Genomic DNA, 27,790 nt, shown 5'->3' on the forward strand with positions numbered 1-27,790 from the left:
AAGAAAACAGAACATTGGTAATAGATAAGCAGAAGAAAAGATAAAAATAAGAATATGCTAAGATTTTTCTCTTCTCCCTCCCTTCTCTTGTCTAGAATTTCCTTCCCCTCTCTCTCCTACTCAGAACCCTGCTTATTTGCATTTTCTTTAAGCTATAGAAGAGAGAGAGAGAGAGAAAGAGAGAAAGACACACACGCAGAGACAAAAATATGAGAGAAAATAAGAAAGATAAAGGAAGACATTAAATACAGATAAAAAAAGAAAGGTGAAAAAAACATGAAAACAGATATACAAAGAGAAAGGAACCTAATGGAATGGTCCAGAGTCTTTTTCAGCTGCTGAGACTAGACTAGGAGAATATTGATTTCCAAAGAAATACTAGTGCTGTTCCATACATTTCCATTGTCAGTAACTGAACTGGTAAACATCTTGAGTTTCAAATGGAAACTAAATTCTAATTATTATTTATTTACCACCAACTTGAATAGATCATACAAAACTGAGCATGTTATAAGTTGCAAACATAAGTTGGCAGAGAAAATATTTTTAAATTTTAAAATTAAGATAGTACAAATATAAGCAATTTTGGAAGAATTAGAGAATTTCTCAGAGTGTCATCTTGAAAAATTAACTCTTCTCATTCTTGATAGCAATGACCTTTTGATATTTTTTTAAGTTAGAATTTTTAAGTTAAAAATGTTTTAAATTAGGCTTAGTAATTATAGCAAATTACTAATAAATTTAATTTATTGAGCTCTTTAGGGGAAAGAGAAGAGTGGGGTGGTGGAACTGATATCTGAAGAAAAAGAATCCTAAAACCATTTCTTCTATACATGCTTACTTTTACTTTCAGATAATATATCCAACAGATCCCAGTAACCAGAAGCTTATTTTCCTCATAGTCCAGTTGGAATAGTGTCATCTTCCTTATCACAGCCACAAAATGGAAAAGTCCCACAGCAAGGTTGGAGCCATGGTTTCCAGATTGTATTGAATACAGAGAACTGCTGTGGGACTGGCATCAATGTTTTCCGATGCTGTTTCACTGCCTCTTCCATTTTCTTTATCACAGAATCAAAGAGGCCCTCATTGTCAGGAGTAAGAATATGCTCTTCAGAGGGGTCTCTTGAAATATCAAACAGTAAAGGAGGATCATGGTAGGTGACATCCCCAGAACATGGACAAAGTCCACTCCAATAGCAGGCTTTGCCTTCCTCTGGCTGAAATTTTGGAGTCACATAATGAGCCTTCCACACTGTACCACCTAGAAGAAAAATGTAACTCAATTATTAAGATATAGGAATAAATATAAACTAATTACAACATTCTAAAATATTCTCAACTCAAAATTATTTTCCTTAAAATCTTTAAAATCCTTAAAACATCACTTAAAACTATTTCTTCTTGCTTCTCATTTCAATAAACTGGGGGTGGTGGTGAAGGGACGGGAGAAACCACTTTAAAATATATTAGATGCATAACCACCAATAAAAGAAATCTCTAAATCAGTAATAAGGGGGGGAAAGTCAAAGCAAAACTAAGATTTTAAATGACAGCCCAGAAAATTACAAAGATGATGTTAAATGGGAGGAATCAATGTTGAAGGATCTTTAAAGGCCCATTTGACAATCTCCAAAAAGCATTAGTAAAGCTAAAAACTTGCAAATCAAGTGAGGCTGCTGATATTATATAAGTCAATTCAATAAGGATCATAAGGTTTAAGACTGGAGAGGACCTTTGAAATTATGTAGTCTTCATTTTATTATTTAATTAATTTTTAGTGGAGCTGAGAATTAGTAAATCATTTTGAAAAGTGATTTAAAATTATGTAAATAAAGTGCCTAAATGTCCATACCTTTTTAGTTAGAAATTGACTGCTTGGCAGATATCCCCAAAGAAATCACTGGCAAAAAATAATGGTTTTATATATGCTGACAGATTTATGGCAGCACTTTTCATGGCCAAACAATGGAGAACGGAATCAAACAATTAGGTGATACTCTGGACCTGGATTCAGTAAAACCTATGTTTGTTTGCTTCTAGACTCAAACATTGTGCAATTTTGAGCAGATAATTTAACCTGTGCTTGAGTTTCTGCATCAATAAAACAGGGATAAAAACAGCACAGGAAAAAAATTTCCCAGGGTTGCTGAGAAGATAAAAGATCATATTTATAAATCATTTTGCAAACTCTATGGGGCAACTAAGTGGTATAGTAGACAGAGAGTTGAACCTGGATGCAGAAATACTTGAATGTAAAGCTACTCTCAGACATTTACGACCTGTGTGGCACTGGAAAAGCCATTTAATCCCTTTTTGCCTCAGTTTTCTCATCTATAAAATGAGTCAGAGAAAAAAATGACAAACCACTCCAGTATCTTTAACAAGAAAGCCCCAAATGGGGATACAAAGAGTTAGACACAATTGAAAACAACTGAACAACAAAATTGTACACCTTAGACTACTATGTAACTTCTAATTGCTTATTATTATTGCTAGTAGTTGTAGTAGTAGTCATAGTAGTAGAGTAGTGGTCATCTCTCAATTGGTAAAGGCTAAATCAATTATGCTGCATGAATAGAATAGAATATTAAAATGTTGTAAGAAAAAACAGATATGAAGAATAAGGCAAAGTATGCAAAGACTTACATGAATGGGTGCAAAGTGAAGTAATCAGAGCCAAGAAAACAATACACAATGACCTCAACAAAGCAAATGGGAAGAAAGCCATCAAAAAACAATCAAAATGCATGTTACAAAATTGAAGAGAACAAACTTGTCTCCCAAGAAGATATATGAGGAGAAAGCTCTTCCTACTCCTTGCAGGAGTCAGGAGTGGTAGAAGAGGTGGAGATTACATAATTTTAGAACACTGAATATACTGTCTAATTTTGTTTTAAATGTACCGATCAGTTTTGCTCAATTTTTTTTCTTTTTCTGTTTTAATTTTTTTGTAAAAAGGGATGAAAAATGGAAAGAGAAAAGGATTCAGAGAAATTGAAGTAATATAAAAACAAAAATCAAAAAGAATTTAGTTAAAAATGACTACAATAAAGAAGCATTTCGACAGTAAAATATCAAGGTAGTTAAGGAAAAAAATTCACTACTGAACCCCAGTTATACAATGTATAATCTTTAGACCTCACAGTATAGTGAAGTACAGGCTTTGGGACAATGTTTCCTAATTTGTATTCCATATTCACAGGAACTAAAAGATTCCATTAAGAATCAGGTTCAACTCAGTCATGAATAGCAGGAAATGTATATTACTAAATAAATGTTATACTTCTTATTCCTGATTCTAAAATCACTTTTCAAACTGTCATATTTGAAGATGATATAAATATGAAAAGATTATTGATAGTTCCTTTCTTCTTTTCTTTTTCACATGAACTGATTGTTGACATCATTCCTGGGTTATTGTCGGATTAAATATCTTGCAACTGCATCATAAAATTTTTCAAATTTGTGCCAATTACAAAATAATTCTCAAGCAATATAGAAAGAATGAGTGGAGATACAGTAATCTCCACCTATCTTTCTGGAAGAAAATTCAAAGAAAAAAATAGCTTATGTTGGGAAAATTTCACCCCTATACATTGTAAATTAACCTAGGAATCAGGGAGGATGGCTGTGATATTCATCTATCATGACCAATGTGTAATGGATTGACATTTGCCCAAATAATAGCAATCACTAAGAGGACCTAATGAGAATCCAAGATTCAATTATTCATCACATTTCATTGCTATGAGATTCTACCATTAATTCTCACCTTTCCTAATGAGAACTTAAAACTATTTGAGTATAGATCAAAGGAAACCCATTCTATTCTTGAAATATATACTCCTGATATACTTAATAAAAAATAAACAGAAAAAAAGAAATTCATGTTTATTTAATATAGATATAAAATAGTTCAGTCCTTATGTGGAGAAGACTTTCTGAGCACAACAAGGAAATTGCATTGATCCAGATAAACCTCTGCTTTGACAAACTCCTTTTACACTGATGAGATAGATATCCCATACTATAATTAATTGCATACAGGTAAATCATGTAATTTTCTGTTAGATAAAAATCTGAATTGGAGAATAAAATGTATTTATACATATATGCAAAAATCCTGAATGGGATTTCTTTTGAAGAAATAGGCTAGTTACCAAATGGAGTAGTTTAGTGGGAGAAACAAGGTAATCAATAAGATTAACAATGATTCCATCATGTGCTGCCACATATGTTATTCAAAAAAATATTCATAAAATGATACAATCAAATCAGCATCTTTCAGGAAAGGAAAAATCTTTAAAGCCAATCACCTCCTTCTAGTTTGATTGGAAATCACTCCCCCCTCCCATTTGAAAAATCCATTGTCTTTCCTCCAATTAGAAGTCAAATCATTTAACTTTGTATAATGGTTTATATCCTATTAAATGTTTTCTTTAATGCGTAAAAACTGTTCCCCCCCCTATATTTGGGGTCCAATGCCAAGTTAGGATTGGTCCTGTTTTGTTATGCAATTGACATGTTTTACTTGATAAATCACTATGCTCAGAAACTCAAACATTTGTTGCCTCAGATTTCATTTATCACTCTACTAAGACAAGGACAACTATTCCTTTGACTGAGTTCTATTTTTAAGTGAATTTTAGTCAACAAAAATAGACAGGAGAAATTAAATCCTAAAAAAAAATTAAAAGAAGACAATAGGGAATACCACACTAAGAAATTCAAAGAAACTAAAAAAATTTAATCAGTTATCCCAATTTGACTTATATACTGACACACTTCTTTTGCACTCTCTCATACACAAAGCACCATCACTATTAGTCTAATTGTGTATGTGTTTCGAAAACAAAATGCTTATCTAAATATTTAACTATGTTTTTTCTTCTATGTGCCATACTGTCTAGTCTCAAGTAGAATAAAATTGAAATAAGAAACTATTTCCTTAATTTGTGTTATTATAATTTGATTATTGGACAATCTAGGAAGTTTCCCAGCAAAAACAAATCTTAGGTACATTCATGTATATCTCAATACTTACAGTCTTTTTGATGCCACCGTACTGTGTGTAAATATATTCCACAGTAATGGAAAAGGAATTCATGTTCTGATTGAAAAACTCTGCCTTCTAATAAAGGCATCAGGTTCTTGCCATCAATTACCCTGAAATTTAAAAAGAAGAGAATGAAAATGAGGACTGTTCTAGGTGATGCAGTAAATTCAATTATCTAATATATACTATTCTCAAAAATCGAATATATATTATCAACTCAAAAATGATCTAATATATTTTATCAGTTCAAAAATATATACAAGCAATGTAAAGAAGGATCAGACATTTTCTCACCTTAAATATTTTAACATAACCATTATTATATACCTAATGTCCTTTTACTATCTCCAAACAAGAAACATTCTCTCACAATTTTAAGGGCCTTTGCTAGTTCAATTCATATCAGAAACAAAAATGTCTTTTACAACATTTCTAGCAAGTAGTCATCAAACCCCCAAGAACATACAAATTATCAGTTGGGGATGAGAAGTAGAATTGTCTATTCAAATTCTAGTTTTTACTCTACCTTCCCCCAAAATTTATTTCATAGTTTGAATTAGATATTAAGTATAATTTATACCTCTTCTGAATACAATATATAATTGTATTTTTATTGGCAGAGACTTAAAAAAATTTGGTCAATCTGAAAGTTATCCAGGTATTCTGAATGTCAATATTTTTTAAACTTTGAAAACAGTGTGAATTTGGAAACAATACCCTTGCCATTACAAAAACTATTTTCATGAGCTCACTATTTGGAATGATCAAATTTGCCTTACTTTACTCAAGTATAAGCATACAGACTTAGAATTAAAGAACGGGAAGATATGCCCCTATAGGTATAACAGTAGACTAAGATCTTATATTTGTACAGCATAGACCCTGTGAAAACATAAAATAAAAACAATCATATTCAATATTTATTTCATTTCCTGTCCCATGTGTGTTTATGAATGTATATATACCAATATGTATATAGTGTAACTATACATTTTATAGATATGGTCTCAACTATTATATAAGCAGAAAAATGAATTTAAATATTAAATTACATAAATGTGTGTACCTGTCCTGTGGCAACATTGCTCCAGCAACATAAGACAATGTTGGGTAAATATCCATGAGGCTTGTAGGGTCATTGATCACTTTGCCAGCTGGAAGAATCACTGGCCATCGAAATATTCCTGGCACCCGAATTCCACCTTCCCAGCCTCCCATTCCTTTACCTCCTAAAGTTCAAAATCAGTAGTGCAAATAATAAGACATAATCTTATTTTTATAGATTTAATGAAGCAAAAATTTAAGCAATTTCTTGAAAATATACTATATTTTTCTAGGCAATATAGAGACTACAAAGTAAAAAAGATGCATTGTGTTTTAAGAACATTACCATGTAGTTGATTAGGTTCAGTGTATATACCTGGGAATTTCATACTTTAAAATTTTAATGCATAGCACAAAGAGCACTGAAATTGCCATAAGGTTACATTCAGAAAGTTACAAATTCAAAGATCAACATGGACTACAGTGTTCAGAGACATTTTCATGAAGGAAAACAATGTATAGTAGTTTATGAGATAAGAGAGGAATGGGAAAAGGCGTTAGATTTTTGAGAAAAAAGTAAGGGATGGAAATAACCAAAAATAGCAACTAGATTTCACAAATCATACTTTGGGATTCGGAGTAGATAATTTTGACTGGATCCAAGGATTCATATAAGAGAGTGCTAAATCTATAGAAATAGGTTCTTTTGTAGGCTGCAGAATTTAGATTCTATAACCAATAGGGAACCATTTAGCAGGGAACTAATATCATCAAAACAAGGGTTTAAAAAAAAAAAAAAAAACATTATTTTACAAATTAGAAAATCAGAATTGCAGAAGGTATTTTCATGCCAAGTATTAAAGCCAATTCCTCATTAGGAAATCCCTAAATAAAACTAATTTGTATTAAAGATTGAGATTACATAAATTAAATATTTATGATTAATATTTAATAATGATTTATTGAACACCTATTCTATGAAAGTATTATTAGACATGGTTTGACTAAAAATAACTCAAAATCTAATTGGAGAAAGAGTACTTATACACAAGTACACAAAATGATTACTAAACAGAATAAGTACTAAATTGTCAACTATAGACAGAAAATTCTCCAGCCTTACAGATAGTTTTCAAAAATCAGAAAGTTCTTAGGGTAGTTCTTTAGATCAATGCATATTCACAGAAACTACTGTGTCCTTCCTTAGTCATGTGCATGGATATAGAACATGTCTATGACATGTGAATATACATAGTATATGTGTATATGCATGTATCATGCATGCATGTACATGCACATATTGTGAATTGTTTTGTGGATATTGATGTGCATATATGGAGACAGAGGGAGATGAAAAAGAGAGAAAGAAAGAGAATATATATGGGTGTATGCATGTGTATGAATGTGTATATATTTATATGGGTGTGGGTGTGGGTGTGTAAAATAACACCAAAAATCTCCTCACTTAAAATATTCCAGGATTAGAGACTCTGAATCATTATTTAATTATAAATTTTTATATTTCTATAGATAGATTTTTTGTGTATCAAATATTCTACTTTTATATTTTCTCATTTTAAACCTTTCAGATAAAACAAACAAAACTTTTGAGTACTAAAATTGATAGTTGAAGCCATTAAAAATCTCAATTTTGAAGAGAAGGCATTTCAATGCAATATTATTACCACCTTTGTACATGCCATTCCAACCACCAAGTTGGAATTTTCCTTCCTGAGACTCCAAACGACCTCCATGGTCAGAAGTAAAATACACAAGTGTATTATTTCTCAAATATTCTTTGTCAATAACATCAAGAATTTTGCCTGTGATAAGAACAGATGAATCAAAACAATATGAATCAATATTGCTTTTTTTCTAATAAAACAATGTAATCTCATTAAAAACATAATATAGATTAGACAAGTCTATAATAATAGAAAGAAGCTACAAGATAATTTAAGTACATCTTGTTTAATAGAAACTCAGATAACAGAACTTTAAATAGAAATAATTCCTAAATTCATTCCAAGGGGAAAAAATCACTACATTTTTTAAAAATGGGACACTCAAAGGTCATTAAGTTAATAACCTTTTATTAAATGCTTATTACATTCAGCTACTGTGCATAATAATCCTTGAGTAAAATTTCATATGAATTGTAGCCTATCCTTACTCTCTCTGTGTGATAGTTAGACCTCCAATGGTTATTAATAATTTGTTAATCTAGGTTCTTTGTGTAAAATTAGGAGTTGAACAAGATGATTTTAAAGGTCTCTTCAAGCTCTAAATCCATAAACCAATAACCCAGAAAAATGCAATAATTTTGCCAATATCACACACATAGTAAACACGGGGACTGGAATCTAGTTCTCTGAGTCCATACCAAGGAAATTTCCATTCTACCACATTATCAACTTGTCCACCAAGGTAGAGTATTAATCAGAAAGAGGGAAATACAAGTTACTAGAACAGAGATCACAAGGTATTACACAGGCTAGTACCAACATGCTAATCTGATCCTTTCTCTTCTTCCTCTGGCATATATAAGAAAGCAGAAAATTGAAAAAAAAAGAAATTAAGACTTTTCCCTGATTGTTCTGGGGGGGGGGGGGGGGGGGGGGGGGGTGATTGGGAAGGATTGGGGATATCATTGCTAAGTATTGTAAAGCTTCTGGCTACATAAAGGGGAAAAAAAAGAAATCCTTAATGAGCTATGATACCATGTACAACCACAAAAGATTTGAAAAGTCTGACTTGAGAGAGGTTGTGTTAGTTACTTTGTGATATTCTTATAACATTCTGATTATAGAGACAAATAAATTCTTCTTGTTAACTCTTGAAATTCTAGGTTTAGACTAGTTAATTGTAGTAAAATTAAAGGACATGTGAAATGATGCATTTAGAAAGAAAAAAAGCAAAAAATCATGCTTTTTTTGAAAAAATATCAATAATTTTTAGTCAAGCATAAAAACAACCATTTGAACCATGATTCATAAAACTAACACCACATCTTGTTGAAATGTGCACTAATTTAAGACAAAAAAATAAGAACAAATAGTTATTTAAGTAATTTACAAGTTTTCAAATATTAAGTGATACTCATAATGGGGAATATGCAGAATGTTAGAGTAGTAGGAAAAAATCATCTCCCTTTTTGAGCCTTAGTATCCTTGTAATGGGCTGAGGTTTGAGTTGATGCACTGAGGTCCCAAGTACATGAGACTAAATAGTAATTGGACTATATTAATATATATGATTGGATAAAGAATGGTTCCTGCTCACTCTCTGTGCAAGTCCTGATGTGTTGTGTAGGAAATGACGATTTTGGTGGGTGGAGGCAGAGGGAGAGACAGGAAGAGAAGCTGGGAGAGATTGGGCCTGGGTTCCATACTCCTAGCTGCTGGTCGTGTGGCTGCTGATCTAGCTAGCTTCTTGATTCAGCTGCACACATCGCTATCGCCGATTATCTTCCACCTCTGATCCTTCTTCACTGAGAATAAAGACTGACGATTTTCCCCTAACCTGAATTCCTGACTCCTGCTGATTTTAAAATACACAGTCTTCACATATCCTCATCTGTAAAGTAAGGGTATTAAAGATGAAGATGATCTCAAAGATAACTAGCAACTTTAAATATCATGATCCAGTGACTAGATATTATCAATTAAAAATAACTGAAAAAGTCCTAGCTCTGATGCTTATTGTAATCTTTTTAGCTGTTATTTAATCTCTGCTTCTGTCTCTGTCTCTGTCTCTGTCTCTCACCCTCTCTCTTCCTCCTCCTTCTGCTCAGTCTCTTTGTCTCTCTCTCTCTCTCTCTCTCTCTCTTGTTTTTGTCTCTCTCCCCAAATACACAAATGGAGTTATATGCTTATACATATATAAACATGCAGAGACTTATGCATATATGTATTTGTGTATGTAAATATATATATATATATATATATATATATATAGGAAGAGAATTTTTGTGCATATATATATGTACACACCGTATATAAACATTGACATGCTGGTAAATACTTAACAACCAACTGTCCAAAAAAATATCTAGGCATCATACACATATTCTTTTAATATGCATTATTAACATTTTCTCCATCTCTTTCTTAAGCCTAGAAAAATCAGCAAAACAGATAAAGTCCTCTGTTTTAGTGTTTGCCCCACCTTTTTATTTATAAATGCTGAAAATGTAACAATTAGTTGATTCTCAAAAGTATAAAAGAAAACTTGCCTGAATATAAATACTGTATGAGATGATGGTGAGCCTAGCACCAAAAATATTGTTGCATATATAAAATGTACCAATTCATGTAGATTTGTTATCAACATTCATTCAATTGAATCATTCTTTCCTAAAGCTTACTTTTTAAAAGGCTTAGTGGAGTTTCCCTGATATCTCCACAATGTTAAGAGAACTAGAGGAAGAATGTTGCAAGGGAAGCCTTGTGTGACTTAGGGAAAGACCTATGGAAAAGATAGAGAGCATGAATAAACATGTGTGAGATACAATCTTCCTACCTAGAGAGAGTACCCACTTTGATGAGATCTCAAGTCACCCAACATATAGAATGAACTTATTCACTATTTCACAGAATGATACTTACCTACCATCCAATCCATTTCTTCTACATTATCTCCATATAATCCATATTTACTACGCCCAACAAACTTCTCTTTAGTTACAAGTGGAATGTGCACATGAAGAAAGGACACAAATAGGAGAAAGGGACCCCGTTTGTACCTAAGAAAGAAAAAAAAAATTAATTCAATTCACTTCACTAGAAAAAAATATATTGGCATTCAAAGAAGCTACAATGAAATGAAAAATCTTAGAATACTCTTTGAAAGTTTTAGTGAAAGTTGATTGAAATAGTGGGTGCATTTTAAAATAATTATAGCAAGGATATTTGTCTTAAAAAGAAATGGAGGGGAAAAAAGTCTGATGATAGAACAATTCTAATCCTCCTGTTTATTCTTCACTGGCTTGTCAATGTCCTTTAAAATATGATGCTAGAATTGAACAACCTTTTGGTTGAGAAATATGGCCTTTTAATCATCTATATGCAATTTGGAGTTAGCAAGATCTGCTCTTAACACTTAGTGATTGTGTGACTAAGTGCAAATAATTTAACTAAGTCTTATTTTCTTCATCTGAGAAGTGAAGATAAAAATAATTATAATACCTAACTCAAAACATTGTTTGCTGGAAGGCTAAAATGAGATTAGTTGTTAAAAGCACTATGTAAATGTCAACTATTATTATTGTTTTAGCTTGTTTTTCCTTTGAAAACTCAGAATGATTGGCTCTACACTAAATCATTGGATTCTTGAGTTAGAAAAGAACTTTGAGATGATATTATTCATTTAAAACTACAATTGAGATGCTATTTAAAAACCTTCAAAAAATAAAAATAAAAAACCTTCAGTGATGAAAAAAATATCTAATTGGAGCTTATACATTAAGAAAACATCCCTACTTTTAGGGCATCCCATTTCAGATTGAGCCAAAATATGCTTCCTTGTAACTTTCACCTATCAATTCTAGTTATGACATCTAGGGAAAGTTGAATAAGTTTAATTAGCTTTTAAAGTATCTCTTCAAATACAAATGTAAAAAGCACTGAAGACTTGAGTGAGGATGCCTGAAGACTATACTCATCTGGAAGAAAAGTTGTAAATTATATTTAAAATATAAATAAAATATTTTTCTTTGACTCAGTGATATCATTTGCCAATCATATATGCCACAGAGGTCAAAGACCCAGGAAATGGTCACACTATACACCTATATACATATCAGCATTTTATGTAATAATAAAAAAAAACTGAAAGTGATTTCCTCTGATAGAAAAATGGCTGAAAAAACTGTGCAGTATTAATATCATTAATGTCAATTATTAAAAAAAGAGAAATCATGGTTCCATAAGAAATTAAAAATATGAAAAAAGAAAAATTTGGGAAGACATGAATTTCTGATTTAGAGCAACATAAATATAAACAAAATAACAATTTATGTGATGAGCATTGTGATATAAAGAAAACCATCTTGAAAGACCTGATGACTTTGATATAGTTACCAATGATTACTTCAGAGTAAAAGATGTGGAAATGGTGAAGGACAATAGACACAGAATAAAATGCACATTTAAGATATGAACAATAAATTTGTTTCCTCAGATCACAGATCTAGAAGATTCCTTAAATGGCATCAAGTCCACATCCTTCATAACTAGAGAGGCTAAATAATGTAGGTTTTAAGTATCAGAAATGGGAGTTGACCAAGTTCTTTAACTCAACAGGCAGTGCCCTTTCCACTGCTGTTTTCTGGTAAAGTGTTACTTTCTTTTGACTTTGTAAAGATTCAAAAGAATGTCAAATGTGATATAAATATAACAAAAAAATTTTCTGACCAAGGAGATTGGCATGTTCTGAAATGGATATTAATTTTTTAATGATAAAAATAAGAAAATAAAACTGTTTATTACTTTTCAATAAATGAAAGAGCCTCCTTCAAAATCATAGAATTTACTTTTTCTTCCTTCATGGGCTGTTGAATAATTTCATGGTTTCTCATAAGGATGCAATTCCAGCGACGAGTGAATCCATAACTAGAATACCAGATGGTAAAAAACAAGGCAGCCACAAGAGCAGTAATGATAACAACAGTCCATGGAACTTTAAACCATCCAGCAAATCGGGGAATGAGAAGTAGGAGAGGAACAAGACCAAGAGCCACACTGGAAATCCAGAGTTTGATTCTGAGAGCTCTGTGTATCTCCGGTGTTTTTGTTGACTGACATTCATTTAAAAGCGTAAAAGGCATCCCAAAAAAATAATCAAACCCATGGTTTAGTGGATGATAACAGTGGTCATTTCTAGAGGCACAGCTTAAACCTTGATGCCATTTTCCTAGGAGTAAAATAGGAATAAACAGTTACAAAAAGAAATTATTATGTTTCTTTGGCCAAATGTAATTATAGTTTGGACTAGAAATATACAATAAAATCACAATTTACACTGTACAAAGCATTTTACGCATAAAAAATCACATCATGTGTTTAAGTGAAAGCATTATTAGCAATTCTTAATTTATAAAATGAAACTGAGTCAACTGAAGTGCACAGAGGTTACGTAGAATCACAAAGACAGTGTCAGAAATGAAAAACAAGATCAAATTTCCTGACTCTAAGAACAGTTTTTCTATCATACTAGAAGTAACTAGTCATAGTTACATATCTAGAAAGTGTTATAATCAAGACTCAAACTATCTCTTTTGTTATTTCTTCTTTTTGACATCATCAAATACTTGAGGGTGGAGTCATAGTTAATAAAATGGAGTTGAGATTTTTAATTTCATATTGTAGTGAATTACAAATGTTAAAATCCCTCTATTGATGCAGACTAGTGATATCATTATAATTTATCATCTTACAGAGGTTCCTGGGTCATTGAGAGATGAAACTTAAACAGCTTCTGTGTATCAGATGTAAAACCAGGTTCCTCTGACTACAAGGTTAGCTCTTTATCTACAAAAATATAATACCTACTCCAAGAAAAACACCTTGGGGGTACTACTAGTGGTCTCAACTTCATGACATTAGGACCTTTGCTTCCTAGCCATCTGCTGAACCTTTAAAGGTCAAAACAAACAGAATCAAATTGGTTTATAGGAATAGAATTCTTGTGATGAATCTCTAAAGAATTTCCCTCTCCCAAACAATTTTTAAAGTACAAATTTGATCTATATCTAACACCATGAAGAAAAATTGTTAACCTTTCAGTGTACATAGTTACACTGAAATATGCAAAAATCTACAAATCAAGGTTTGAATTATTGTTTTGTTGATGCTCTAGACTTACAAAAGTGATGGATAAAACATCATAGTGCATATTAAACTTAAATGTATGTTATATTTACATTTTTCAGAGAGCAAATTGATAAACATTTACTAGCATGCCCCTAATATGCCCCTGTGATTACATTTTTGTTATCCATTTATACATGTTCCATCTATCTGCTCCTTTACCTGATCATATTATTTTGATACGGATTGAATTATAAGTTGCAAGTTCAGGTTTTACTATATATATAAAGTCATATATAATATCTTTAAACTTACCACCATGATCTATTTCATTAGTTCAGATGTGATCTTAATAATCCCTTACATTGCCCTATTTCTACTTGTTTCTTTAACTCCACAATTCTGAGATGTGCAAAGGGATTTCTGAATTGCAGTGGAAAATTTATGTTTATTCATCTAAAACTAGTGATCTCAAACTGTACCTATCAATCCAGTCTTATAGCCACGTTGCTGAAGCAGCTTGGCAAATGTGGTTTCATTTGTTGGTAGACCTCCTGAACCACCAAGCCAAAGGATGGCACGATTCATATTGAAGGAAGAACTCATACCTGAAATACATGGTAAGGGAAGGATATAACAAATTGCATTTCTTGATTGGTCCAGATTTCCCCTGAAAATCAGAAAAGTTTTAATTAAAATAGGCTCTTACCATACACTAAAGGCCAATGGCCAAGGATTCTCCCTAATTATTTTTGCTTTATTTTTATTTTTACAAAATCTCAGATATTTTACTTTCTTTCAAAGTTAGAGATTTTTGTCATTCACCTATAACTAACCAATCTAACTATAAGAACAAGAAATGTTTTAATATGTTGTAGATATGAATATGAGAGAATCTGTAATTGCATCATTGTAGAGAATTTCCCTTTACTAGCATACATTATAATCCTACATTTTAGGAAACAAATTCCAAAAAGTTAACTGAAATACTGAGTGGTTAGGTGATTTGCCCAGGGTCACTTAGTTAAAATGTGTCAGATCTGAGATTGGAAACTATAACTTCTTAACTCCAGAACTGTAGCCATCACACATATTGTTTCCGCAGTATTTTCCATTGTATGGAAATAAGTCTTAAATGGTTGGATTTTACTCTTGTTAAGTTGAACTGCAGCATCATTCTGTTCCCATTATGTGATGCCGAAGAAACCATATCTGTCATTATAGAATATTTATAGCTTACACAAAGAATCTTTTTATTTCTCTGGTGTCTGCAGCACATGGGGTCATCAAAGGAGAGAAAAGTTTCCATCAATTCTCAGTTCTGTGTCTTTTAGGATCGAGTATATGGTAGGTATTTCTATACCATTTCTGTGAATCCAGATTCTATCTTTTTATGATTTGGAGGAATATATTGAATATGCTGTGAACCCAGGTTCACAGACATGAAAGTCATGAAACCCCTCTCTTGGGCACCACCATCATATTTCTAAAATAAGCTGTATCTATGATTAAGCTGTATCTAAAATATGCTGTATCTATGATTTCATTAGCATTAGGAAATCCCCTTACTTATGTAGATGGATATTCATTCTGCAATTTGAAATCTTAGAACCTTAGATGCCTAGGGGACTATAAAATTAAGAGTTTTGCTAACATCAGAATTGGAATTTGAATCTACTTCATCTTAGACTAACTTTCTATCCATTGTGTCCTGATGCTTCTTATAATAAACAACATAATATTTGGTAAGCAGATGAAATGCTTTAAAATATCTATGTGATATAAAAATCTTTAAAGCATTAAAGAAAATAGTATTATTTAATTCAATGATTCAATCATTACATATTTTTCCAGTAAAAACTAGAAAAAATAGAATAGATATCTTAGAAGGAGATTTATATCTCCTTTAATAATATTATTAATATCTCCTTTAATATCTGGAAGGAAATTTAGATATAATCTAATGCCAACTTTTCATTTTATAAACTAGGAACCCAAGACTCAAAGAAAAGAATTATTCAAAGTCTCCAATATGAGTATCAAATTTAGGATTTAGGTCCAGATCTCACTCCAAGTTCAGTGCTCTTTCCTTTATGCCCCATGGTCCTTTAATCAGATGCAGTGACAAATAACATAATAGAATAGCCTTCCTCAAAAGTGAATTCTAAGAAATGACTTATTTCAATTCTCATTTAATAAGAAAAATAAATTATAAAATGCCTTGTCACATTAGGGATTGACCTTTGAAGTAGGATAAATCAGTTAATAAACAAATATTTAAGTGCCTAATATGTGCCAGACACAAATAAAGGCAAGAGATAATTCATGATATCAAGAAGCTTACAATCTAAGGAGACAGCAGAAGAAATATCCTTTTCATCTCAATTTAGAACCATTTAGATAATGCTATAAATCGTGATTAGGGTTTCTTCAGTACCATATGCTAGAGCTACAATATGAATTAAATAGACATTTATCTATTAGCTTGGGAATATAAATACTATTTAAGTTCATTTCTGTGGGAACATGTGTTATATTCCAAACAACTAATTTGCATTTGAAATTTTGGAACACAATCTATCTATAAACTGAGGACTGACTCCTTTAGAATTTAATTATATAGAGGGCTACTCCCTGTAGAAGAGTATATGGTGCTATGTTTTGCCCATGTAAATTATGTATGTACACATGGGTCTCTCTAGATGCACTTCACAGAATGAATGGTATCTCTAAAATTTATTTTTTTTGCCTGAGGTAATTGGAGTTAAATGACTTGCCCAGGGTCACACAGCCAGGAAGTATTAAGTGTCTGAGACTAGATTTGAACTCAGGTCCTCCTGTCTTCAGGGCTGGTGCTCTATCCACTGCACCACCTAGTTGCCCCCTCTCTCACTTTCTCTAAGTGAACTTTTCTCTCAGAAGGGGAGGTAGGAAGTTGAGGTCAGAAATTGCCCCCTCTTCAATTATCAGACAGAGAAAGGGTACTGAGATGGAATAATATCTATTTTCCCCTAAAATAATGTTAATATAAGGAAATTCATGTTCAGGTTTAAGCTGGGCATATGATTTCTGTCCCTTAACAGGAGGTAACAGATAAACTCTATATAGAAGGTTGATTCCCTTCCAACCAAATTTCAGTTCTTTTATGAATATATATAATCCATTAAAAATCAATTTATCCAAGCCAAAAGGAAACAGAAATTAGAAAAAAAAATACAAACAAGAATAGGGAGAAGTCTTCAAAATCAATAGTATAGTAAGCTGAGAATTGGTCTAAGACTGACTTACTAATTCCTCTACATGTTGACTTCTTCCTAGACTCTTTCTCTCATGTCTGAACCAGAGAGTCTTATCTTCCAAATCTGGAAGCAAGAAGATCAGGATCTTTCTTCTTTCCAACTCTTACCAATTCAATCCCTCAAACAGGAGATAGTTCATAATCAGTCTTCACTAATGAGAAGAGTCACATGTAAACAGATTTTTAAGTGTAAATTACAGCTGTAAAATTTGGGGAAACCCGAGCCTTTTCTTGATAGGGAAGGAAGAGGTGAATCTTGGAGTGGCAGGAATTCATATACTTTGAAAACTTTATTCAATTATTTTATGGACTTGAAAAATAATTACACAGGAAGCATTTTGTTATTAGAAAATATTGCTATATTGAAAAGCTTACAAACCTGATCTGATGGGGTATCTGCCAGTCAAGAAAGCAGCTCTGCTAGGAGTGCACATTGAAGCTGCTGCTAGGTGCTGAGTGAGTTTTACACCTTCTCTAGCAAGGCGGTCAATATTAGGGGTGCTAAAACCCAAAAAAAAGATTATAAAACATTGAGATTTTTCATACCAACAAAATGGATCAGCATTTAATGAATATCAAGTCAGAAAATGATCTTTTTGTTCTGTTCCAGTAATTCATTTTATATATTTTCATATACTTACTATAAGAATGACAGAATTGTAGTTTTAGAAATAGAAGAAACTTTAAGGTCATCTAATCCAATCCTTTCAATTTACAGATGAGGAAACTGAGGCAAAGACTTGACCAAGATAATCAGTAGCAAAGTTAGCATTTGAGCTTATATCCTTTTATTCCAAATCCAGCAATTTTCCCACTGTACTATGTTGTCTCTCATTAACCCTGCTCTGCTGTACTATTATTTAATGGATGTGAGTCAATATTCTTAAATATTTTGCCAGTGAATGACAATCTCTTGAAATTCCTTACAAACTAAGATGTCTTCAAGTTTGTGTCTGATTCTTAGTGGGAGCAGGGAAGACCAATGTTCATGTTGGCTAGAAAGTGGCTTACGATCAAGTTGTAGTAGAGTTGAGTTCTACACTGAACATTTTAGTATTCACTACCATTATAGATATTTGAAGAAGCATTGACACATATTTATGTGAATAGTAGCTACCATCAAACAACTGGAAAAAATATTAAATTCTATTCATAGTTAGAAGGAATGTATTTCTTTTGACAAAATGTCAAACAATATTAATAGGAATACTATGCACTAAATCAATTAGAAAGAGCTGAAAGTGATACCTAAAGCTGTTTAGACTGAAACTTTTAAAAATCTATAGAACAAATTAGCCTGATCTGTAATTGAATTGCGCTATTTATAGTAGGTGAAACACTTTTAATTTTAACGTCATTGTTTATTTCTGTTTCTAGTTCTTATGTTTAGTAGTCCCCTCCCCCCTCCTCCTCCTCCCCCACCCCTACCTCCCCACCCCCCATCATTACAGGAATATCCAGTTTTCAGTGATAGTGGTTATAGAATATTATAGATCAGAGCAAAAAAACTATTTAAGACATAAAATGTTAAGTAATATACTTAGGTTCATACAGCTTATACTTGACAAGCATTTGCATGAACGTGATTGAAAAAAGAAAGATAAGCAATTTTATCATCAATGTGTAAAGTACTGGTCCTTCCTCATATATGCAGTTTGATTACCGAAAATAAACAAAAATGTACTTTGAGGGGAAAAAAAAATGAACTTCTGTGAGAAAAAATTAACTTATCAAGTATGTAAATTGTTAATTTCCATATGTAAAGATATTGGTTGTAACAAGGGAAAAAAATTTTGGGCAAGAAAAACTTGAAACAAGTGTAGAGAAATGGTTTTCCTATTCAAATGTAAGATATGGACTGATAGAGGATATAAAATATGAGAGGAACAGTTTAAGAAAAATCAAGCTATTGGGTTTGCCGTCCATTGTGCTCTCTCAGGTCATTTTCATGTAACTGTTTTTAGAGTTTTTAAGAATAAAACTCATATTATGATACAAAACTTTTCAGAAATTATGAGTTGATCAAATAAGAACTGTTTATTGCATAACTAGCAGTGGGATCGATTTTTGTCAGTTTTACTTCATAATGGAAAGGTGATTCACCAAATACTAAAATGCTCTATTTTGAGCCATTAAGAGTGTTGAAAAACTCAATAGGAGAAGGAACAGGACAATTAAGAAGACAATAAGAGATGAGTGAGAAAATGGAAGCAGAATTATTCAACTGACAGAAAGGCTTCTATAATTTTTCTAGGAATGCTGCTGACTCAGATTTAACCATCATGTTGTCAATTGGAGGGTAGAGGGAAGCCCATGGAATTTTTTGACTGAAAGAGAAGTACATTTTTATATAGCTCCCACAACTGTCATTGAGCATTATCTAAAGGATAAACTGAAGCTAAAGAGGCAAAACCTCTCAGAAATTACTTATTTCTTTCTAATTTCCTCAGTAGTTTTAGAATGCATCACATATTAGGAAAGTCATTGGTATATGATAAATACTCTAAGTAAGGGGTAGCTAGATGAAGCAGTAGATAGAGTATGGGCCCAGAAGTCCAAAAGACCTGAGTCCAAATTTAGCCTCAGATATCTAACAATTCTTAGTTGTGTGACTCTGGGCAAGTCATTTAACCCCAACTGCTTTGCAAAAAACAAAACAACAACAACAACAACAAACTCAGAAGAATGAAACCAGAATTGTGAAGGCCCTTGAATCCATATCATATAAGGATCATTTGGAAAGCTTCGGACATAAATACTCTTGGGAGACATAAAATAATTTTCAAACTTTTGAAGGGCTTAGTATGGAAAAAAAAGATTACACTTGTTTTGTTTGGCCCCAAGAGTTAGAACCAGAAATGAAGAGTGTAAGTTATGAAGATATAACTTTATGTTAGGGAAAATAACTGTAGTCATTTAAATGTGTAATGGCCCATGTTAGAAGGTAGCAAGTTCCATTTCATTGGAAATCTTCAAGTAAAGGGTTTTATAGGCAAGATTTGATGGGGATTACTTGGGGGTATGGGTTTAAATAAATGGTTACTGAGGCTCCCTCTAATTCTAGGGGAAACTGGAATTCAAATATTCCTTATTTCATAGCTAGAATTATCTTTACTACAATATATTGCTTTTATATTTCCAACTATATTATAATTGATTAATTAATTCCAACCAAAAATATTACAAGAATAAACTAGCTCCATTTTTTTTTCAAACCTTTTCAGACAACTAGAAAATGACTACGATACAATGTAATGCCCAAGACATGAAATATCTCATGGATTCAATTATGTCACCATACAGCTAGGTCCCAATTAATATGAATAATAAATCCTTTGAAGTGGTCACATTATTAGAATTTGCACTGCGTCTTTCCATTGGGATGGGATCAATTCCTATATTTTACATAATTATAACATAAATAATATGACTTGGAATATATGCAACCTTTCTCATGATTTGTTATCTGCATTAATCAGCACCTTGCTCAACATAAAATGGTGAAAACACAGGTGTCCTTATTACTAGCAGTGCCTTTCCGCCCACTTATCCCCATTAATCTCCAGTGTCTGCATTATCAGGAGTCTAGATATAGCAGAAAGGTGCTTAATGAGGGCAAAGTATGTAGCTGTCTGTATATTGTGATTCTAGGGGTAATGAGAGGTCTGTGAAAAAAAAAAAAAGTCTTCACCTGTTCAAGTATGTCTAACACTATATTAATACAGGACAAAGCCTTTCCACAATGAGAAATGTTCTAAAATTTAAATATTTCTGATACTAATAATACTGAGTTAAATTGGTACCAAAATGCAAATGCTAATAAATCCTTTTTGAGAGCAAGGGTTATGGGAAAAAACTGTGAAGAAAGGATAGGTGATGATAAAAGTAGGGGATACCAGAGACACTTTCAATTGTTTTTAAATTTGCCTAGGAGCCTGACTACCTCATTGACCACTGAGTTTTATTTATGTATCTTGGTTTATAGGGAGTACCAAAAAAAAAAAAAAAAAAAAGGCAGCATCAGAGGAAACAGAAGCAGAAAAAAGAAGAAGCTGAAGAAACAGAAGAAGGAAGAGGAAGAGGAGGAGGAAGAGAAGAAGGAGGCCATAATTTGCAATAAAGATACTCCCCGCTTGAATTATTTGTTGTGTTATAAAGGAATAGAAAACAGCGTCTGGTGTTTACCTCATGGTATTATTACCATAACAACCTAAATCTCCAATGCCAAGGTCATCTGCCATGAAGAGTACAATATTGGGCCTAGAATTCATTGATGGGTTTGATCCACTCACTCTCCAAAATAAGAAATAAATTGATATTAAAGCGCAACAGCTCCTGAAATTAAAAAAATATATATTAAATTGTCAATTGAGTTTTTTCATTAAGGGTTGATTTCAGGCAACTTAAAAAAAAAAAGTCTATTACATTATTCCATGCCTTCATTTTATTGTTTGCAGTTAAAAAAAAAAAAAGTTCAAATAAATCCAATTGTTGGTAATGAAGATTGCCTTAATAGTAAAATTTGTCATCTTGAAATAACTTTGGATTCTTGAAGATTTATCACATCAAAGCATAAACTCTGGCTATTTCTGCCAAGCTAGACAAGCTTCAGGTTCTCTATTGGCCAAAATAAAAATGTTCGCTTTCTGAGAATCAAATTAAGTACAAAGAAATTTACCACTAGTATGCTGCCTATCTTGGGATGAATTATTTGCTTCTGACAATTTATTTTTTCAGTTTTATTTATGAAATATTCCTAAAGTCTCCTTATTTCATATTAAGCAAGCAATAAATATAGAGGTAAAAGAATTGTATGATGAATCTAAGAAAGCTAATTACAAGCAAACAATCTTCACGTTTAGAGCACAGCTCTTTTTGCATTTAAAAGTACTTGTAGTCAAATAGTAGGTCAATAAAGAACATCCTATCTTCATTCCTATCTTTGTTCAGCTGGAACCAGCACCTTTTGAATATGCCCTGTGCAGACACTGGGCCATTTTCCCTGAGGCAAAGATTTTTAATGACCCATAAAAGTTATTTCACCATCAAGGAACTCTTCTGCTTTTTCTGTTGCAATCTAGAACTACAATTTGAAAACCTGACCTTCTCCATTTTGGTCAAGTTGTCCACCCCCTCCACTTTGGACTTCATCTACAATTACTATCATAGATGATATAGCCCTGGCCTTCAAATCCTGCCTTGGACTTTAGACAAGTCACTTAACCTTTCCCAGACTATTTCCTCATCAGTAAAATGCGGATAACAATATTCTTTATTTATAAGGGTCTAAGAATCGATTGAAATCACATGTGTAAAGCATTTTGCAAACTTTAAATATATAAATTCTAGCTTTCATTATTGTTGTAATTATTATTTACAGGGTCACTCCCCTGTTCCCTTGTCATTAAATGCCTGCTTTTATATCTTGTGTCCTTTGTTGAGATTATAACTCTGCCCCAAAACAACAGTCCCTAAGTGTGTATCTACTTAATGTCAGACCTCCCAGGCTGACTTCCCTGTTACCTGCCTACAATTTGATGCCATATTCTCCTGAAAATGCAATGAAATGTTAAGACTTTTCTCCCACAATAAGTATTCTCCAAAATTATCTGTTTTACTCTGGTGATTCTGTCTAAGCTCTATGCAGAGGCCATCAATAGCTTTGCTTTTCACAGCACAGCAATGTTGAATGTGCTTTTATTGTATTGGGGAGAAGTTAATTACCTTATGAGGAAATTAATTTTCCTAGTATTCTTAAGGTGCTTGAGTGATTAAGGATTATATGCATATGATTCTACAATAATTAGTTTTTTTTAAGTCTATGTATATTAGAGTATACATTGAATTTGAAGTAAGATTTTCTTATATCATTTGTATCATCTCAAGGAGGTGTTCCAGATAGCATTTGTAGTAAAGGTCCTTTTGACATAAGAGAAATGTTTCTGAATATTTTTGGTGTTTTCACGTGTTTTATCTCTTAATGGATCTAATACGGTTAGGGCAAGGAAGGAAACTCATCAAACTCCGTGATATTTACATGGAAAATTCCCTTATGTAAGGGCAGCCAGATAAAGCGTTTGTCAAGTTGAGATTACAAAAAAGAAGCAAAAGACACTTCCACCCTTAAGGACCTTAGAATTTAATGGGGGATACAACAAGTAAACATTATGCACAAACAAAAATAAATAGGAAATTAATTAAAAGAGGAGAGGCAATAGAATTAATAGAAATTGGAAAAACGTTTTTTGTTTTTTTTTAAGAAAGGATTTTAGTTAAGACTTAAAGAAATAAGTAGATAAATATAAGGAAGGAGAGCATTGTAAGCATTTCAGATTACCAGAGAAAATGACAAAAATCCAAGAAATTGAATATTTTATTCTTGGAAAAAGCAAGGAAGCCAATGTCATTTGAAGAATGAATTAAAATGATAAAAAAAAAAAAAAAACTTGAGGCATGCAGATTTACCAGCAGGCTATTGCACTATGCCACTGTGAAATGATTAAGGCTTGCATCAAAGGGGTGGCAATGTCAAGGGAAAGGGACACATACAAAATATATTGCAAAGGTGAAACCGATGGGTCACAACAACTTATTGAAATATGGAAGAAGGGAATGAGATATGTGAATATCAATACAAGTAGGAAAAATGGTCATGAGAAGGGAATTCAATAAAAGCATAAAAGGATGTTTTGACCCAGCAATGCCATTACTGGGCCTGTATCCCAAGGAAATCAAAAAGGAGGGGAAAGGACCCACATGTGCAAAAATGTTTGTAGGAGTTCTTTTTGTGGTAACAAAGTATTGGAAAAGGAGTGGATGCCCATCAATTAGAGAATGCCTGAACAAGTTGTGATACATGAAGGAAATGGAATATTATTGTTCTATAAAAATGATGAACAAGCTGATTTTAGAAAGACCTGGAAAGATTTATATGAACTGATGGAGAGTGAAACAAGCAGAACCAAGACTACATAATACACATCAGCAATAATGTGCAATGATGAACTATGAAAAGCTTGGTTCTTCTTAGCAGTTCAGTGATCCAAGAAATCGCAATAGACTTTGGATAGAAAATGCCATCTGCATCCAGAAAAGGATCTAAGGAGACTGAATGTAAGTCAAAACATGCTATGTTTACTTCTTTTTCTGTTTTTTTTTTTAATTTCTCCCATGGTTTTTCCCTTTTGCTTTGATTTTTCTCTCCCAACATGATTCATAAAGCAATGTGTATTAAAAATAAATAAACTTACTACAACAAAAAAAATTAAATGTAAAAAAAGAAACATAAAAGGATGCCTAGCTTGAATCTATATGCTCCTACATAAGTGCAAGTGAAAAATTAACTTGCCAGGATGGAATGTAGGGCACCTAAAACAATACAAAATTAGGTTGGAAAGGAAGATTACAACCAGGTTGTGGAGGGTCTTAACTATTAGACAGAGGGATTTTTATTTCATGCTAGAGACAAGAAGAAGTCAAGATTTTTGAATAAAGAAGAAGTGAAATCTTTAGGACTATGATTTGGTGGAATTATTTTGGCAGTGTGTAGGAAATGAATTAAAGAGCAAAGTAGAAATATTTATTAGGGATAATTGCTATAATCCAAGAAAGTAGTAAGGAGGGTGGTGGTGAAGAGAAAGAAATACATGAGAGATATGATGATATGACACAGAGAAACAAATATCACTTAGGATCAAATGACAGAAAACTATTAAAAACTTTGCATAAATGCATCAAAAATATTTAGTGGATTTTCACAACTCTGGGCCACCTTTCCATATCTAATGGGGTTTGTATCTTGTTTTACCTGAAATTTATTTTTTTTTTCAGTGTATATGATTGGAAGGGAGGAGCAGTTAGAAGGGGGGTTAGGAAGGGAAGGAAAACTATCAGAGCTGAAAGATACTTATATCTATATCTATACAATTAAGATACCTATACAATCAAGGTAAAATAGAGAGGCCAACAACTATCCATAAAAACAGACAACTTCAACAACTAACATGGAGACTGGGTGAGCCTGCTTCCAGAAATCCCTGTTGGAGGGGTCATTTTTCTTCCCTGATTCAGAATAGATATAGGTATTCTTACTGCATCTTATTGGTTTATTCCATGATGACAAAAAGCCTTTAGCTGAGTATGAATTCAAAAGGCTCTAATTAACTAAATATCTCTTTTCCCTGGTAGAAAGTAAGGCCAGGAGTTTTGGACTGCTCAGTGGGGAGGTGCCAACTGGACATGAATATAAGGGATTATTGTTTTTTTCAAAGCCTTCCCCAAACTTTCTTAATTCTAGGGCCTTCTTTTTGTAAATGATCTCCTATTTATCTTGTATGAAGCTTGCTTTGTATGTATTTGTTTAGATATTGTCTCTCTCATTGGATTGTAAGCTCCTTGAAGGCAGACTGTCTTTGCCTCTTTTATATAGCCCCAATACTTAGCAAAAACAAAAAACAAGTTCTTAAGACATAGTAGGCATTTAGTTGATCAAGAAGGAAGAGGAAGGATATCAAGGGAAATTATGGTGGCATAAAAAATCAAAATGCAATAATAAAAACTAATTTAAAAAAATAAAATAAAATCCTCATGCAAAAGATATCATTTTGTCCTTTTTTTAAAAGCAGTTATGATTAGTGAAAATAATAATCTTATCACACTCTGTACAGGTGAGAACACTGAAAATTTTGATCCATTTTCAGGACACAAGTGTACTCAAATATATTTAGAAGAAGAAGACAGAGAGATTGAAAGCATGGAACCATGTTAAATGAAGAAGATACTAACTAAAGGAACTTGGAATGCTTAATCTAGAGAAGAAAATTTTAAAGGAAGATCTATATAACTAAATTCTTCAAGTATTTTAGAGTCTGTCCTTTAAAAGGGGAGGGGAGAGAAATACCTATTTTGTATAATTACAGAAGATGGAAGTAACTGTGGGGAAGACTTGGCTCACTACAAAGAGGAATTTTCTAGCAGTTACAACAGTAGAAATAGCAGTTTCATGATGGAGAATTCTCAAATATTGGAAGACTTCAAACAGAGGCTGAATGGGTATTTGTCAGTGATACTGTAAAATAAATTCCTCTTTTTTGTGGGAGGTTCAACTTAATGTATTCTTCTAATTTAAATATTTTGTTATTTTAAATTTTCACAATCCTTACAAGAAATGAGAAACTTTTTTTAATATATCTAATCCTGTTGGCTAATATTTTAAGTTGAAAACATTTTGTTCTTCCCTAAGGTTAAAGAAGACAAAACTAACATGAATCAGGAGATCTTACATTTCATGAAATCATAGAAAAGAAGGATATATTATATTGCTGCTATTTTATTGATAAAAAAATTAAATTAAAAAATAATAGTAAGATAGATGCTATATAACATTGTGAATAGAAAACTGACCTTGAAAACAGAAATATATACTGACTGTGTAACTCTAGGTAAATAACTCTTACATTTTATTATTCTGAGCAAATTTCTAAGATTATAAATTACAGAAAAATTGCAATCCTCATTGTTGGAGAGGGCATATTCTTCATCAGAGAATAATTTTTGTTGTTCACTCATTTCTCTTGTGTTCAGTTTTTGTGACCACATTTGGGTTTTCTTGACAAACATATTGAAGTAGTTCACCAATCTCCAGCTCATTTTATAGACACAAACAGACTTAAGTAACCTGTCCAGAGTCACATAGCTAGTAAGTGTCTGAGGTCAGATTTTATGAAAGTCATTCTAGCTCTTCTTATCCATGATAGTAGGACAGCAACAATAATAGGAGAATTTCTATTTGAAAGTTGTCTTTCCAAAAGAGTGAGAGGGGGAGAGAGAGAGAGAGAGAGAGAGAGAGAGAGAGAGAGAGAGAGAGAGAGAAAAGAGAAGGGAAGGGAAGGGAAATGGGAAGGGAAATGGAAGGGAAGGGAAATGGGAAGGGAAGGGAAGGGAAATGGGAAGGGAAATAAGGGAAGAGAAATAGGAAGTGAAGGGAAATAAGGGAAGGGAAGGAAAAAGGGATTTTCAATAATAGTGAAAATGATAACAGACATTTATATAGTTTTTCAAAGTTTACTAATCATTCTATTTTTTATCTCATTTAATTCTCAAAAAACTCAATGATATAGTGCATTATTATCTCTATTTATAGATGAAGCATGTGTGACTTGTTCAGAATCACAGAAGTAATAAATAGGAAGCAGATCAAAGATTGCTAAGTGTCCTAACTCCAACCTAGCCCTCTCACACCTATTAATGTTTAGTGCATAAAAAAACAAGGAAGTACAAACTTCCTTACTTACCAGTCATTTGATGAGAAGTTCATGGCTTCTTGTTAGTTTACCTAAGAAAACAAGATAATTAAGTTCATCTACAAAGTAAAAGGATGTTCCCATAATTATCCAGGTTAATGATTGAGGTTAATGAGGTTGATGTCTCAAACCTTACATGAATCTGTTAGCTTTGTTCTAGAACAGACATTACCCACATTCCTGTCTCACCACTCAGCCTCATTGCAATTAAATTTCTGTAGTTTACCAGGTTCATAGAGCAAATGAGAACATAGATAGACAGCCTAGAATAATAAAATCT

General features: G+C 32.4%; 1 protein-coding gene across 2 annotated transcripts in view; it reads right to left on the reverse strand.

Moving 5' to 3' along the window:
* Positions 1–235: 235 nt before the first annotated feature.
* The window catches only part of LOC100930513 (arylsulfatase H), a 90,850-nt gene continuing 63,295 nt past the window's right edge, over positions 236–27,790 (reverse strand). Inside the window, exons 2-11 of one of the 2 annotated variants that reach the window (XM_003765603.3) lie at positions 27,502–27,542; positions 21,395–21,544; positions 17,589–17,710; positions 14,394–14,519; positions 12,592–13,015; positions 10,711–10,847; positions 7,792–7,926; positions 6,126–6,288; positions 5,048–5,169; positions 236–1,264 (exon numbers count right to left, since the gene is read on the reverse strand). In XM_003765603.3, coding sequence (XP_003765651.2) covers positions 897–1,264; positions 5,048–5,169; positions 6,126–6,288; positions 7,792–7,926; positions 10,711–10,847; positions 12,592–13,015; positions 14,394–14,519; positions 17,589–17,710; positions 21,395–21,544; positions 27,502–27,524 — 1,770 coding nt within the window. In that variant the 5' untranslated portion in view covers positions 27,525–27,542 and the 3' untranslated portion in view covers positions 236–896. The remainder of the gene's footprint in view (positions 1,265–5,047; positions 5,170–6,125; positions 6,289–7,791; positions 7,927–10,710; positions 10,848–12,591; positions 13,016–14,393; positions 14,520–17,588; positions 17,711–21,394; positions 21,545–27,501; positions 27,543–27,790) is intronic. The other variant, XM_031959040.1, reaches the window with a different exon arrangement.

Source organism: Sarcophilus harrisii, chromosome 3 (genome assembly GCF_902635505.1).
Source record: "Sarcophilus harrisii chromosome 3, mSarHar1.11, whole genome shotgun sequence".
Lineage (NCBI taxonomy): Eukaryota > Metazoa > Chordata > Mammalia > Dasyuromorphia > Dasyuridae > Sarcophilus > Sarcophilus harrisii.